The sequence below is a fragment of the Tribolium castaneum genome, chromosome 3 (assembly GCF_031307605.1).
Source record: "Tribolium castaneum strain GA2 chromosome 3, icTriCast1.1, whole genome shotgun sequence".
In the NCBI taxonomy this organism is placed as follows: Eukaryota; Metazoa; Arthropoda; class Insecta; order Coleoptera; family Tenebrionidae; genus Tribolium; species Tribolium castaneum.
In genome coordinates, this window is record NC_087396.1 from 14,241,818 (window position 1) to 14,257,374 (window position 15,557).

At 35.8% G+C, this 15,557-nt stretch overlaps 4 protein-coding genes across 5 annotated transcripts in view; 3 read left to right on the plus strand and 1 right to left on the minus strand.

Moving 5' to 3' along the window:
• Positions 1-30: 30 nt before the first annotated feature.
• Positions 31-1,578, minus strand: LOC664428 (store-operated calcium entry regulator STIMATE). The gene is made up of 3 exons (XM_970435.5): positions 1,300-1,578; positions 790-1,253; positions 31-739 (listed from the first exon to the last, which is right to left on the minus strand). Exons 1-3 carry the CDS (start codon positions 1,427-1,429, stop codon positions 509-511), a joined length of 825 nt encoding a protein of 274 aa, XP_975528.1. The 5' UTR covers positions 1,430-1,578; the 3' UTR covers positions 31-508.
• Positions 1,579-1,730: 152 nt separating this feature from the next.
• Positions 1,731-2,715, plus strand: RpL12 (Ribosomal protein L12). The gene is made up of 4 exons (XM_970437.5): positions 1,731-1,918; positions 1,977-2,050; positions 2,104-2,284; positions 2,482-2,715. The coding sequence occupies exons 1-4, from the start codon at positions 1,882-1,884 to the stop codon at positions 2,685-2,687; spliced, it is 498 nt and encodes a 165-aa protein (XP_975530.1). The 5' UTR covers positions 1,731-1,881; the 3' UTR covers positions 2,688-2,715.
• An 813-nt stretch (positions 2,716-3,528) lies between these two features.
• On the plus strand, positions 3,529-4,984 carry Polr2E (RNA polymerase II, I and III subunit E). Its single transcript, XM_970440.3, has 4 exons — positions 3,529-3,695; positions 3,746-4,176; positions 4,232-4,310; positions 4,803-4,984. Exons 1-4 carry the CDS (start codon positions 3,639-3,641, stop codon positions 4,866-4,868), a joined length of 633 nt encoding a protein of 210 aa, XP_975533.1. The 5' UTR covers positions 3,529-3,638; the 3' UTR covers positions 4,869-4,984.
• Positions 4,985-9,954: 4,970 nt separating this feature from the next.
• The window catches only part of LOC664434 (zinc finger SWIM domain-containing protein 4), a 52,775-nt gene continuing 47,172 nt past the window's right edge, over positions 9,955-15,557 (plus strand). For both annotated transcript variants that reach the window (XM_008197732.3, XM_008197733.3), the window contains exon 1: positions 9,955-10,333. In XM_008197732.3, the coding sequence (XP_008195954.3) occupies positions 9,988-10,333 (346 nt within the window). In that variant the 5' untranslated portion in view covers positions 9,955-9,987. The remainder of the gene's footprint in view (positions 10,334-15,557) is intronic.

Consider the following 15,557-nt stretch of genomic DNA (forward strand, 5'->3'; position numbering starts at 1 on the left):
TATTTTCCATCACTGGTAAATCAACATTCATTACGAAAATAAATCGATTTATTATCCGTTCTGTACACAAAAACGCTTAATATCTAAATATTTGGTATAAATATGGTAAACATATGACGTTCGTGATTAAAACAAGAGATAAATTGTTCAATGAGAATATGGAATGTCAGTGAATAATTAACACAAATAAATAAAAGCGGGACGGTTCTGTGAGGTGTTCAATCCCAGATTTTAACAGTACATGATCATGACTACTCTAGTAAACAGAGTCTTTTGACTATTTTGTTCATAAATAGCACCTATTAAAGTAACCTACATATCACTAATCTCACGGTAACCAGATTTAACTTAGCTTAAATCATTAGAGCTTAATGAGAGAGAAATTACAGCCGTTTTCTAACGCGCTGATTAAAATAATTTGGCACAAGTAACCACACTAAGGCACTTGATTTTGCAAACGATATTTGGACAGTCTCTTAATTATTTTAACCAGCTTATAATAAACATATTAAGTTAACACGTGTCTATTTATAGGTACTGACTCAGGATCCAACAATTCATCATCTCCTGAAAGCAGAATATCGCTTTCAGAGTCGCGTCTTCTAATTTTTTTCTTAATTGTTCGATACTTGACTTTGGTGCGCGCCAAAAGTGAGTTTTCAGCGCTCGTCCTTCTCGCTTGCCTTTTGCTGTGACTTTTATGCATGAGAAAGTTATCAGTGACCCAAAACATCAACATCTGTAAACATTAAAATTTATAAGCCATCAGCACTCGATGACAACACTTACGTTTACGAAAAACGGTATGATGAGCATAACAAACGCCAGCTCCACCTTGGGATTATTAATAGGCGATAAAATAAAATCTTTAACGCCATCCCAAAAATCAAGCTGCATAAACAACGTTATTGACACTTTAACAATGGCCATAAGGCCCACGTAAAGACAACACTGCGCCATCCACGCATTTGCCGAAGGCGGCTTCCCATACTCCCCAAAATTAATCGCTTCCCAGCCTTTCTTTCTCGATAAATATTGACTTAAACGAATCCCTACGAAAATAATAAGCAGCCCCAAGGAGGAGTCCAGGAGGAAATTGATCAAGTACCAGGTGCACGGATCGCCTTGGTACTGCCCCGCGAGCCATACGTTGGCCAGGTGAATGGCCATAGCCCCCATACCTTGCTTTGAAGTGTCATAGAACCAAATCAACCAAGAACGCCGCTCGCTCCTTGGCTCACAGAACCTTTTAGCTGGAAGTTCCCGTGAGCGGGTTCATGGGAGAAAGGTGATAGTTACCTATGAGGCAGGTGAAGGCTAAACAGGCCAGTAAGACTTGCAGAAACCAGCCGAAAACGTCAGTTAGGGCATCTTTGCTGCAATGCAAGCCCCCATGGGTGGGCTGTAGCACGTTTCCTGTCGAATTCATAGCACTGACAACACTTCACTATCTATTATCAATTATCATTCTTGGTTTTTGTAAATGTTTAATTAGATTTGTAGGACTTAAGCGAACTTCGAACATCTATAAACATGACACTTAAATGACACTTGACAGCCGTGACGCAAGGGAAGTGCCTAATGCTACGGCTCAAAATTAAACCAACTTTATTCATAATTTAAATGTTTTTTGTTAATTTTTATAAATCGGTTTCGTAAAACCTAATAAATCTGGGTTTTGTGGTGTTGTTATTTTGCACAATTAGTAATTCTTGGCTTGAAGGTGGCTTGAAGTTGTTGACGCGGCGCCACAGTCACTTCCTCTTCGAAATAAGCCGTGGAAGATTGACCGTGGTTTGTTTTCACATTTGGGACAAATCCACAATCATCCGCCTTTTGAGTATTTATTTTTACTCAGAATTAGTTGTAACATAATAAAAAATGCCCCCAAAGTTTGATCCAAACGAAGTTAAACTCGGTATGTTGCTAATAGACGTATTTTCCATCACCTAACCTCACCTTTTTCACGGTTGTAGTTTACCTTAGATGTGTCGGTGGTGAGGTTGGTGCCACATCTTCCTTGGCCCCAAAAATCGGTCCTTTGGGTTTGGTAAGTGGTTTCGTTAAAATTGGAATTACAACCTCAAACGACAACTGTTACAGTCTCCCAAAAAAGTCGGTGATGACATCGCTAAAGGCACCGCTGATTGGAAGGGTCTTAAGATAACAGTTCAACTTAAGATCCAAAACCGTCAAGCCACTATTTCTGTTGTTCCATCGGCCGCCAGTTTGATTATTAAAGCCTTGAAAGAGCCACCAAGAGACAGGAAGAAGCAAAAGAACAGTAAGTGGTTTTATTTTTGTGAGTGCATCTGTTAAGAACAACAAATTGATTTTGGTTTGTTGATATTAACAAGGTGCTAAATCAGCTTGCCCTTAATTGCAACCCATGCTTACGAATTACTAAGTATGTTACTCAAGGGGGCGTACAGAATAATTTTTATTTTTTTGGACATTATCTAACGTTTCGTGTTTTTGTAGTTAAGCACAGTGGCAACATTACTTTGGACGATGTTATCAGCATTGCTAGACAAATGAGGCCAAGATCAATGGCTAAAAATCTGTCTGGAACAGTTAAGGAAGTTTTAGGTACTGCCCAGTCTGTAGGTTGCACCATAGATGGGAAGCTCCCACATGACGTTATTGACGAAGTGAATGATGGCTCTGTAGAAATACCTGAAGAGTAAATTTTATAAAATAAACTTTTCTGATACATTTTTTTATTATTAATCTGTCCAAGTCACTAGCACATTTAAACCCTTTTCAACGATTTCCTGTCTCCCCGCTTTAGTTATAATTTCGCCGTTTTTCTTAACTACGATTAAGTTCGGGATAGTTGTAATCCCGAAAATTCTACGAAGTTGTCTGCAAAAAATTGTTAAAACTGTTCCATAAAGGAGTAATTTTTTTATACTCAGCCAAATCGTCTTGGTAGGGAACAGCAAACCATCCACCTTGTGTTTTATAAAACGCGTCAAAGTCATCAAGAGTTGTGTCAGATGAAACATAAATCACCTCAATGCCCATATTTCTGCGAAGATTTTCCTGTTTAAGTAAAAGTTTACAAGTGAAGCAGACGTCGGGGGCTTTTTACGTACCTACCTTGTGAAGCTCCTTCAATCTCTGAAGGATTACTTTGCAATCTGCTGATTTACACCACATAGCTCCAAAGAAAAATATTATAATCGTCTTATTCTTCATTGCTTCTTCTGCAGGGATTAGCTTTTTTATTTTATTCACTAGTTGCTTGCCTTGGAGAAGGTCCATTATCTGGCAATTCGATGACATCTTGCGAGTTTGTGATCGACAAACTAATTTTGATTCAAACGTGGCGCCATTAACGTAAAACGCGTAACGTAATTTCGGTAAGGGCGAAGCTTTTTAAACGATAGCTTTTTATTTATGTTTGTGATATTTATGTTTGAGTTTTTTTGTTTAACTATCTTCTATGTAAAGTTGGAATAAAATATTACTGTAGTTTACATATTTGGTTTTTCGTTAGTAGCAATTCGCGGAAATCCGATTATGACTAACAAAAGTCAATAGTTATGGTGCACCACAATAAACATTGAAAACGTTGTAAAATAGTTATTTTTCGGTAATTAATTAATATTGTGACTTAGTCTAACTTAAAAAAAATGGATGATGAAGCTGAGACCTATAAACTGTGGCGAATTCGTAAGACAGTCATGCAGGTACCCGCCCTAACCTCACATTCCCACTCAACCTAAGCAATTTTTCCCAGTTATGCCACGACCGGGGCTATTTAGTAACCCAAGACGAGTTGGACCAGACCTTGGAACAGTTCAAAGAGCAATGCGGCGACAAACCTAGCGAAAAACGGCCGTCTCGTAACGATTTAACAATTCTGGTGGCTCACAATGATGATCCCACCGACCAAATGTTTGTTTTCTTTCCCGACGAGCCCAAAATTGGCATAAAAGCAATTAAAACGTATTGTCAGAGGATGCAAGACGAGAATATTCATAGGGCCATTATTGTGGTCCAACAAGGCATGACACCATCAGCCAAACAATCACTGGTGGACATGGCCCCCAAATACATATTGGAACAGTTTTTAGAGTCCGAATTACTGATTAATATCACCGAACACGAACTGGTCCCCGAACATGTAGTGATGACACCAGAGGAAAAGCAGGAATTGCTTACTAGATAGTGTGTATTTAATTAGGGTTTTTGTGGGTATTAAAATTTTAATTTTCTCTTGCAGCAAATTGAAGGAAAATATGCTGATGAGGATACAGGCCGGCGACCCCGTGGCGCGATACTTCGGCCTGAAGCGCGGACAGGTAATAATGCACTTTTAATTTGATTATGTACGAAGTGATTCAGAAAGACTGTTTAAGTTGGTAACGGATTTTTGTTAGCGGTTTGGAACACTGCGCTGGATACAGTATTTTTGTAATATTATTAGGCGGTCATGATTTATCATTTAAAAATAAAATTCAGAATTCAATTGTGAATCAAACAAAAAAAATAATAAAGGAAAAGGTTGTTTCACCATGTTGCCGGTTTTATTTCAGCGATGTATGAAATTGAATAATGAAAGGAATTTCCACTGTCACCTGATGGTAAATTCGGTTCAATAATGCTAATTTATTAAGGGAAATAATGTTGGTGTCGTTGGGCGCTTTTTACGGCGTGAATGGTGGCTAAAGTACCGGTTAAAAGTAATAACCGGCGTATAACATTTTTTTATGGTTGTTTCCGAGGTGTGTTTCCCTGTGAAACATGCGGGTTATAATGCAAATAAATTACGTTGTGTTCTTGCTTTGTTGCAGGTGGTTAAAATCATTCGGCCATCGGAAACCGCCGGACGTTACATTTCCTACAGGCTTGTCTGCTGAACTAATTTAAATTTAAACCGTCACATTGTCGTCGGAGGGAGGCGAGCTGTACTCTTTTTATGTATTTGAATATGTGCTTGATGATCAATAAATTTTGTATTTGAAATGATTAAAAAGTGCTTTTCTGCTGCCCTTATTGGATATCGCTTTCCGGTAGTGGCTGTAAATAATTGAAAGGGCTGTAGGTTGGCGTCGGGGTGATTGTATTCATTGATTAACTATTAAAGATGGTTTGCATAATTCGGTGTGTATACGGGCGGCCGAGGACTTGTCAGCCACCGCCGAATATTGATCTTGGCTCCCGGCTTGCCTGCCTCTGTCTGTCTGTTTTCCGATGTCATTCTCATGCAAGTATCGCCAATCAATGCGGGCGGACGCAATTACGCGATTTTCACCATTGGCCACCGAACCTCGGCGACAGCGGAGCGAACTTAGTCGCTGCGACAGTGCTGTTTGACTACCGACGCCGATGATGCGACCAGCGACGTGGAAAACTATGTAGATAGAAACCGAAATTTAACGTTTCATTTCATTTACGGCGTGGGACGAACATTTTAGGCGATTATTTTTCCTTTTTGAAATAACTGCGGTTGCCACCTTTTCAAATTAACTCTATTACACTGTACAACAATAACATGTTTAAATTATTTTTTTGTATTCTTTTGGTTATAATAAAGATTTTTAATTTTTTTCAACATCCTAAGATCTACGTTTTTTGCACCTTTACTGCAATGTATACTTTTAATAAATATTGAAACTATTTACTTGGTGTTTTCTTAAATTTCATTCATATTTCATATTTTTTCAAAGCAGTATACCTACTTGGTTGATAGAACGCTTTTTATCATAATCTGCAAAGTCCTACCTACACTGCACCAGCTTTGGTCGAGATTCGCAAAATTCTTATACCTTCTCTGCCTTATAAAACAGTTTATAAAAGCTTTAGACAAGCAAAGTACAACTATGCAATATTTGTCGGTGCTATTCTTACTTCTTTCAAAGGCAAAAATTGAAGTCGGAATTTTTAACGGTCACATACTTTGCCAGCTTTCAGGCTTGTTGAAAATTTTTTGTGAACAATAAAAGTCCAAACTACCAAGAGTGAATTGAAGATGTAACAAAATATCAGAAACTTGGTTTTCGCATTTCTCTAAATCTTCCTAGAAAAGCTAGAAAAACAATTAGTTTTTAAGTTAAAACAGTTTTAGGAGTATTATTTAATCTTCTATTATTAAAAAAACATTAATAAATTAACTGCGTTTTAATTATTCATTTTTTAAAGAAATATAGTAATAAAAAAAACAAATCCAGCAAAAAAAATTATTTAAACATCTGAAAAATAAAATTTTGTTTCATGGTGTTATATTTAAAAAAATGTAAAACGTAAAAAAAACAAGGAAAATAGGGATAAAGATATCCCATTTCAGTTTATGGTAGGATTTTGCAATTGCAACAATAACGCATTTGGATTTTTTTGAGTGAAGTGGAGCACAAATGAGAGTTCCTGGTGGGTTTTCTTGGCTCAAAATTTGTCGCTTGGATTTAGTTTAAGACAGAATTCTTTTCTTATATAAAAACTTCGAATGTTTGCTTTATTTCACTCCAAAAAAGTTGAATGCACTCTTGCAAAATTGTGCTATGAACTAAATCTGAAACTGAAACTCGTCTTGAAGTTTTGAATAGTTTTTTGAAACGATGATGCTTTTTATCATAGAATCAGTTTTCCAGAAATAAAAAAAACTGCACTCTTATTTACAAGCTCGTAGGTACACTCGTGTCTTCCATTTCCAAATTAAGAGTAACTATTATTCTTAATTCGAACAAAACCGCCGTCATTGCCAGTGACGTGGAAAACCATTATGTAGTTGAAACCGAAATGTAACGTTTCACTTGGTTTCATTTCATCATTTATTGGTGCGATACAGTAGGCAAATCTTAGACAATTTTTTTCCATATTAAAATAAATGATAACCACACTGCTGTAACAAACAGCAGTTTTCGGAGTTTTGGAGGCCGCCTGAAAAATTTGGAATGTTGGTAATTTTTTGTGGGTTCTAAGTGGTCTCAAGGATAGTATTTTTTATGTTCTCTCAGGTAAAGTAACTACGCTAGTTTCGTGGAAGTTTTATAAATAAAAATAATTGCCATAATTGTTCACAATTGCGATTCTAGTGGCATGCACAACAACACTTTTTAAAATTGCAAGCGATAATTGTAGAATAAACTGAAAAGGAAAATATTTGAATCGCCATGACGAAAGTTAGATACCTAATCATAAAAAAATTAGAAAATTACAGAGCTTAGCAAATAATTACAATTATTTCGTAAAGTGTCTTTAAATATAATACAATAACTGCTGTTGTGTGCGTTTTCGCTGTGAACTGTGATAACTTGTGACGACAAACATATTCTACTTTTGTCCACACTAATCACTCGTGTATTATAATTTTATTATCGGACAGTTTAACGAACGAGCGGTAATTTTAGCCAAACATGATTTTAGTTCTCGGTGTGTAAATGACGTAAATCGAATATCTACTAAAATAAAATTATGTATTTGATTTCATTTCAACAAATTATACCTACAAGTTACAAGTTGGTTAATATAAAAAAGCAAATGTCTAATAAGAAAGCCAAATGACGACTATTAATAACGAATCTTGTGGGTTTTCTTATTAGGAGGTACCTATTAAAAATCAAATTTGTTTGATTGATTTGAAGGTATTCAAAAAGAAAAATGTAAACAGACTTTATTTGTATTTGCCAAGCAATAATTAGGTGTCTACTTTTAAAACAATATGATAAAGCTAAGCATTCGGAAATCTTCTAGAAATTAAAGAAATGAAGTCAATCACTGTTTAAGCCGCACTTTGTAGAATTCGAAACTGATTGACTACAGCAAAGCCTTCCATACTAAAAATTATTTTTAGGTTGATAAAGCATTTTCATTTCTTTAAATAGACTTAGATTGATATTCAGGGATACAAAAAATATATAAATAATCTGCCGAATGAATTTCCGGTTATTATTTTTCAGATTTATATGCCATTTCAGTTTGTAGTCTGTGGTGGATATTCTTAGCTCAAAATTTGTTGCGGGATATAGCTTAAGTCACAGTTCTTTTCTTTCACAGAAACTCTCAATTTGCACTTTATTTCACTCCAAAAAATTTAAATTCGCTGTCAAAAAATTCTACTATGAAATGAAATGGGATTTATCTACCTATTATTCAAATGTTTCAATTGAATTAAAAGTTGGTAGATATCTTTATGAATTCATTAACACGATATTGTTTTTCAATCAAACTAGATTAAAATACTGGTGTTGTAATAATAATAATTTTAGATGGAATACAGAATTTAATCCGTATTGGTTTTCATTACTTTTCAATTTTGCTCAGAATTTTGTGAATTTTTTAATTAAATAACACTATTAACAGAAAGTTTGTCTTTGTGTAATAGCTACATTCGGTTCACTTTGATAAAAACCATTGTGGTGGAACCGAGCCACACTGTCCTGAACTGACCCATACCTATGCCATACATATTAATTTTGTCTTAGAGACGATAAGTTATTTCTTTTAAAATTTAAAAACGTTATTACACAATATTCATATATACCTAGTTAAAAAAAGTGAAAATAAAACATCAGTTTGTGTTTTAATGTTTCGAAAAATTCTAACTTGGATTTTGATTTTGATTATGAAAGCATAAGCATAATATAACATACTAATCATAAAAGTCAGATGCTCGGTCAGATGTTAAAATAATAAGATTATAAATCTGGATTCGGAAATCTAGAACTACGAGCGCAAAGAAAAAAAATGATCATAAAAATAGTCGAATACACAATACAGGTTGGGTCCCATATAACCTGCCAAATAAAATCCAGTATAGGTGACAATGAGTAGTACTAATAAAAAAAATTTTCTTTTTGTTTTCGAAATAAAAATGATTGAAAAGTAGATCAGATTTTGCTGTGGGCTAAGGTCGTTCTTAAAGCACTAGCAATTAATTTCTGACAATGACTGTGATCAGTAGCGTCGAATGTATGTGGATAGGGGTTAATTTAATGACCCAGGATTTTTTGGTAGACCACGCTGTATACTAAATGCAATTAGGTCCAAAAATATACACTAATCCATTTAAAAGTTGTCTATGTTCCCCAAATTCCCAAATTTTTCTACTCTGTTTTTCGATAAAAACATTATGTAGACCATTATTGTTAGTGTGTACGTGATTATCAAGTGGGTTTAAAAGAAAACTCATTCACCTATTTTTCTAAAAATCAAAAACACAGGCAAACCGTTTTAGATCATTTTTTTATAAAAATACAGATTTTCTCATTTCGCAATGTCTGTATAATAGAATTTTCTGAAAAAAAAACAAAATAAAAGGAGTGGATATTACAGTAAACTATGTAAATATTACTTTAAATTCTTCCATTGTTTGAAATAAAAGAACTAATATGATGAATAGTAGGGTAGAAAAAAAATTGCTTCTGATCACAGAAACGTTTAAAAAAAGCTGAAAATTTGTTATCCACTTATCCAAAATAAGGTACCTAATTTTGTAAGAAAAAATTGGATTTGGATAGTTTTACCTACTTATTTCCAGTTGAGAATAAAGTGCAATCAGCTCAAAAGGTGAAAAATATTTGGAAGACTCTCCGTCCAAGCAACATCCTCAATTACTTTCTTTCCTCCGGTCATTTCAATAATTAATGTGACATAAGTAGTAAGAAAAATAAGGCCCGTTAGGTTTTATATGTGTCGTTAGTGGGTTTAAAACTGGCTCATTGCTTATTATCCCCCGATTAGTAATCACCTGCAATGCACCGTTGCACCGTCTGGCGATGCATTTTCGCGGCGCCTATCCGCCTCACCTCCATCCCGTCTTGGAGCAATTTTTTTCGAGGTCAGTGTGCTTAGAGCGCGTCCCTTCCCATGTGTGGGCCCCCATTCCACCGTTCTGGCGCCCCCTGCACCTTGCGCCATGTGGCGAACATAAACAAACGACATTACGCACGCGGGGGTCGAATCAGCTGTGCCTTGGAGGGGAGCGCGTGCGCCCCTCGCCGCCTCCGTCGGCCGCACTCAGTCAGTGAGAGTGTGTCGTCGATGGCGGTGGCCAGGCGGTTGTGCTGCTCCCAGGCCGCCGGCGGGGGGCCCTTGCTGCGGGAGCCGGGGCCGCGCTCCCCGGACTCGCTGCTCGACATCACCGCCAAGATCGTCGCCGAGAACATCCCCTTCCAGCGGATCGAGGAGCGCTACGACCGCATCCCCGAGCCGGTGCAGCGCAGGATCATCTTCTGGTCGTTCCCGAGGAACGAGCGTGACATATGCATGTACAGTTCGCTGTCGCGAGTGCCGCCTGTTAACGCGGGGGCCGAGCCCCAGAACCTCTCCTTCTGCAAGGGATTAAAGCTGCTGGAGACCGGGTGCGTCGACAGCGTACTGCAAGTTGGTAAGTCGGGGCCCCATTATGCACACATTACGCCGCCCGAATCGATACACCACCTAATCATTTACGACTTTCGACGCCGAAAACGCTCCAACCCCAAAATTCTTCGTCTAGCCGAGTGCTACTAACGGTCCCCAAAACGTAGGCCGCGGGATGAACAAGTGGTTGAGACGGCCGCTTTTTTCCTACGACTTCTGCAGAAGTGCAGATGCACCATAAATCATCGCCGTAACCTAATACTTTTTTGGATGGGAAAATCTCGCCGGACTAGAACCAAAACCTTTCAGAACACGATTTTTGTCAAGCGTAAATCGGGAAAAAAATTGTTGAAAGTCTCGAATTATTTGGTAATCCGGTGTGAAGATCGACGAAAGACTAGTGAAAGTGCAGCTTGATTACTGTAAATACATAACAATAACAATAATAACAGAAGCTGCGGCTGTGACATGGTTTCATTTTTTCCCATTTTTAAAGATACGAATTTGGATCAATGTCTTAACGATCGGTTATATAAGAAAACTATAATTAATTTTGTATCGGTTAGAGCAACCTAATTTATTGACCAATTTCAAACTATAGGTAATCGTTTAGTAAACTTTGGTATGGACATACGTGATTAACGACAGTCGTTATGGTGGGTCGAAACTAAATTTTGATCGTTTTTGCAGACCAAAAAGTGGCACTCTAGTCGTTAGTTACGGTTACGGCTTTCTTTCAGCGGAAATTTATAATAATAGAGTCGGAAAAGATTGCAAAAAAACTGAAAACTCATTCGTTTAATTATTAAAAATAAAAATATACGTACGATAAATTTATCATTCCTTGAAATACGTAATTTGACCCAGTGACAGTGAACGTAAATTGTTTTTTAGATCCATTCATTGAAAAGAAAACTATTTCGTTGGAGTAAATTTTTTGTTGACTTCATAGTCGAAGTAAAGATAAGACCATGAATTACTTGATTATTCATTCAGTTTTATTTGTTTACGGAATTATTTCGCGAATTTGTCACTCAGTTGGAAGATGTAACAACAAAAAAAAGACTTTAAATGCTTTTTATTATTTACGATAAATTTATTTATTACTGCTTCCATATAATATGAACGGAATTCGACCTAGTGACAGTGAACGTAATTGTTTTTCAAGTTCCATTATTCATTAAAAAAAAAAACTATTCGTTGAAGTAAATTTTTGTCGGCTCCATAGTTATGATAAAGATAAGGGCATGAATTACTTGATTATTCATCCCGTTTTATTTAGTGTTACGGATTTATTTTTGAGAATTTTTTGCTATTTATAGTAAGTTCTAACATAACTGAACTACGAGTTATAACTTACAACTAAGGGTTATTTTTGTTCTCTGTTATGGACAATCTAAAATTATGGTTAAAAGTGGTTATTCAAAGTTTTTTATTTATATGTACATACTGTTTATGTAAACTCAATAGTAAAAATACTACATAGAATACCAATAATAAGAAAAAAAACTTTAGAAACTAAACACATGAAAAAACAAAATTGAGGAACATGTAAGCAAGTTTAAAAAAATACATACATTGGTATTTTTTATCATTAATAATGTGATTTAGGTATGTAATTGAAATGGCTTAGTATTTTGTTATTACTTTATTATTTATTATGTACTATTTACTTTTTTGAAAATTTCGACTACATTTCGTATTTATTTTTGATAAAATAAATAAATAAATAATAATGGTTTTCGGGGAACTCTAAGAAATTCAATGTGAATTGATCGAATTAGTGATATTTTTGAATAATAATCTAAAGTTGTGGTAATGCAGGGAAAAAATCTGGTCCTGATTTGGCGTTTCCTGTCATCACCAAGATACATGCTTGTACTTTTGTGAAATGAAAAAAATGGGCTTGAGATTATTTATTTAAAACCTGCTAATGATTTGTCAATGGCATTTCAAACATTTAAGTGAATAAAAATTGATGAGTTTTTAATTCTTATCCTTTAATCTTCTGAGAAGTTGACTTTTGTTTGGCCATTAGTCATGGTTTCACGAAATTCCCCATCTCCCTATTATCTACCTGCATTATTTATTTAAAGAAAAGTCATGTCGTTCATATTGTTCAAGCTTACGGTAAACAGGTCTTAATTGTTGTTTATTTTTTGGTTTAGTACCGCCGTAGGTCGAGAAAACTGTTTAAGTTCAAGTGAATCATAATAAACAAAGCGTCATTGTACCAATATCGTCACTATCAGTCAATGGATTACGTTATTATTATTACTTATTAATCGCAAACTACGACTATTGGGCCGCGACCTCGCTGGGTCTTATCTTCGTATAAGGAGTGGTCCGGATCGAAACTCAACTTTCATCCGAACGAAAATTTTCAAATGAACCTGTCCTAGATGAAAACGAGCGATAACACCGAATAGATCACTTTATCCGTGTTATGCGATTCGGTATTTGGTGGCGTTTTGGCCGGTTATGAAGGCAAAACGCGTCGGTGTTGACTGTGACACTCCCAAAATCCGCCAAACATTCCTGTGCAGTGGTCAACAATGCCGAGGAAAACGGCCCTTGCAGTCGGCCAGACTGATGTTTTCAGGGCGGTCTGTAGGGGGATCATAAAGTAGTCATTTGTAGTGTAGGCCCGGTCGGATCCGAAGTTATTCTTCTTTGTTCCTGGGTCATTCAGGCCCGAGAATGCAGCGGCAGCCTGCATTCTCACTCGTTGCCAAATTGGACCCTCGGTCCTTCGAGGGCTTTCGCTCTCATTTCACTGCCTTGAAAGTATTCCATCTCCTTGTGGATTCTCGAATTAGCAGTGATTTTCGTGTCATTTTCTTGGAGTGAACTGCTGGACGGGAAGTATTCGAGTATGTGACCGAGAGAGGATTCCAAGTATGTGAGCTGTTCGTGACGTAGCTTCAACAGCTGATTTCCTCGGCGGAACATGACTTTAACACGGTTTATACAATGATCGTGTTCGATTTTTGACACTTGATGACACATGCTCGTTATCACTTTATCTCAGTGATAGTAATTGTGTCTTGCGAAATTTTCGGACGTAAATAATGGCAGCTATTCAAAGAAATGTTTAAAGAATTTATGCAAACAACTTAGAAATTCGATAAATCGGTGGTCTAACTGCGGAATTTCGTACAACACGATGAAATTTACAGATAGTTGAAAGTTTAGCAAATAAAACATTCATGTTTCTGCATTTTTGGGATTTTCTCTATTTGAACACTTTTAAATATTGTGTGACAATATTTGGACGAACTTCAATTCGTGTTCCAAAGAATGTCAAATTTACTTTTTGATAGGAGATAATTACCGAGGTTGGTATCTGCGTCTCGTTTGAAGACATTCGTGGCCAATTACGTGGATATTAGTACAAAGATGAAAAGAGGATAACTATTGGCTCCCCTTTTCCTCGAACAAGTGATATTTTATTTAAAATTCAAACAAGTTATACCTCGTTACTTCATACAAATTTAAGGGAAAATGTCGATTGCTACTACGTACTTACATCATTTTTAAGCCTATCATTGTCTTGAATTTTTTTGAGGGCGATTGAAAGTAAACTGATGAAGAATCGATACTTCTGCTTAATGTTTACTTATTAAAATATCGCTTGAATTAACGGCCGGCCGCTTTTAAGAATTATTTATACAGGGTGATGATTACAAGTCGTTTAAAGTATTTTCGTTAACGCACGCATCGTTGAATAATTTGTGCTTTTTGTGACGATGGGACGACATTTATTAGCTTTTTATCTGATTAACCTAATTGTAATTGTCGGTGTTTCGTTAATAAAGTCAGAGGTCGTCCAATTAGGACGATGTGTTTATCCTCATATTTTCAGGTATCCACGGTTCTATTTTCCATACTATTTGAAACGTGAATCACCCTCTATATAGACTTTATTTATTTATAGTTAGCGAATATTTTCGATTAAGACTATTGAATGGATTCTTGTCTCAAATGCTCAACGTCCAGAATTTGTTGGCATCTAATAATACAGACGATTTATTGTCGTTTCGTTCGACCGCAGATACATTGTTATCCGTATAATAGCGGTATTGTAAAATACACCATATTGCTGATGTTTATAACTAGGAAAATTTGATTCGTTGTATTGTAATTTTGGATAAGCGTTTGATTAATGCGTCGGTTCAAGTGTACCGACAGTTAATTAAGCCTTGACTACAAATTGATCATTTTGAAGAAATAAAACAGCCATTCTCAATTTCACTTTGGAGTCACGTATATCTATGTCATATTCGTATTGTGTTCGTATATTGATAATGATAAGTTCCATCCATTATGTTCTGTCGGCAGCTCTAAACCTCGAAAGTGTTTGAAATTTGAAATCGATGCGAATCGATAATTTTATATGATGCCGTGTGAGTATTTATTTAAATTTTTTGTTTAAAATTTTTATTGCTTTGTGAGAATTAAACAAAAATTTATCTAACAAAACTGAGAAAATTTGTAATATATGTAAATGTTTAAACCGAAGAACCGTATTTTTATCGATTTTCACAAATTTTTATGTTTTCACATAGGTTATGAATACATTTTAATTAAACGAGGTTGTGAGCATTAATTTCAAATTTTTTGTACTTGTAATAATTTTATATGAACAGTAATAATTGATTGCTGGATTGTTTATAATATATTTTAATTTCTTCTTTGTTGTACCTACGTGTCAAGGGAAAAAACTCAAGGTGCGACTGGGAACTTTTACTTGCAAGAGCTTTTTCCTCTGATACCTGCGAACGAAAGTTGAAAAATACATTATCGTTAGATAAATAGTCGCTAACTAATCATTTTTCTGCTTATTACTTTTTTGTTTGTGTTATGTAATATTTTACAGCTAATTATTGTAATATAAAACAGTTATTATTTCCAACAACCAGGAATTCACACCTTCCATCGATTCATTGGGTTTTTCTCTCGTTTATTGTCCCACATTTTCACATTATCTATCTTCAAGAGTGCATGCAGTTCCGTCCTACCGGCATATTTAATTTCCATGCCCTTTTTTATAGCTGCCAGTCAAGCGAAAGAGAACGAAAAGAAGTCACTAAATACAGTGGTTAGTCTCCCCTTGCTGTTAGCGAACAATTACTTTCTGTACACCAAGTTTCGAATTCCTAACAATTTCTCCTAAGAATGGAACAGATGTGCTTTTGCGACAAAGCTCCAACCTGATGGGCACCGGATTTATTTATTGACGGTGAAAA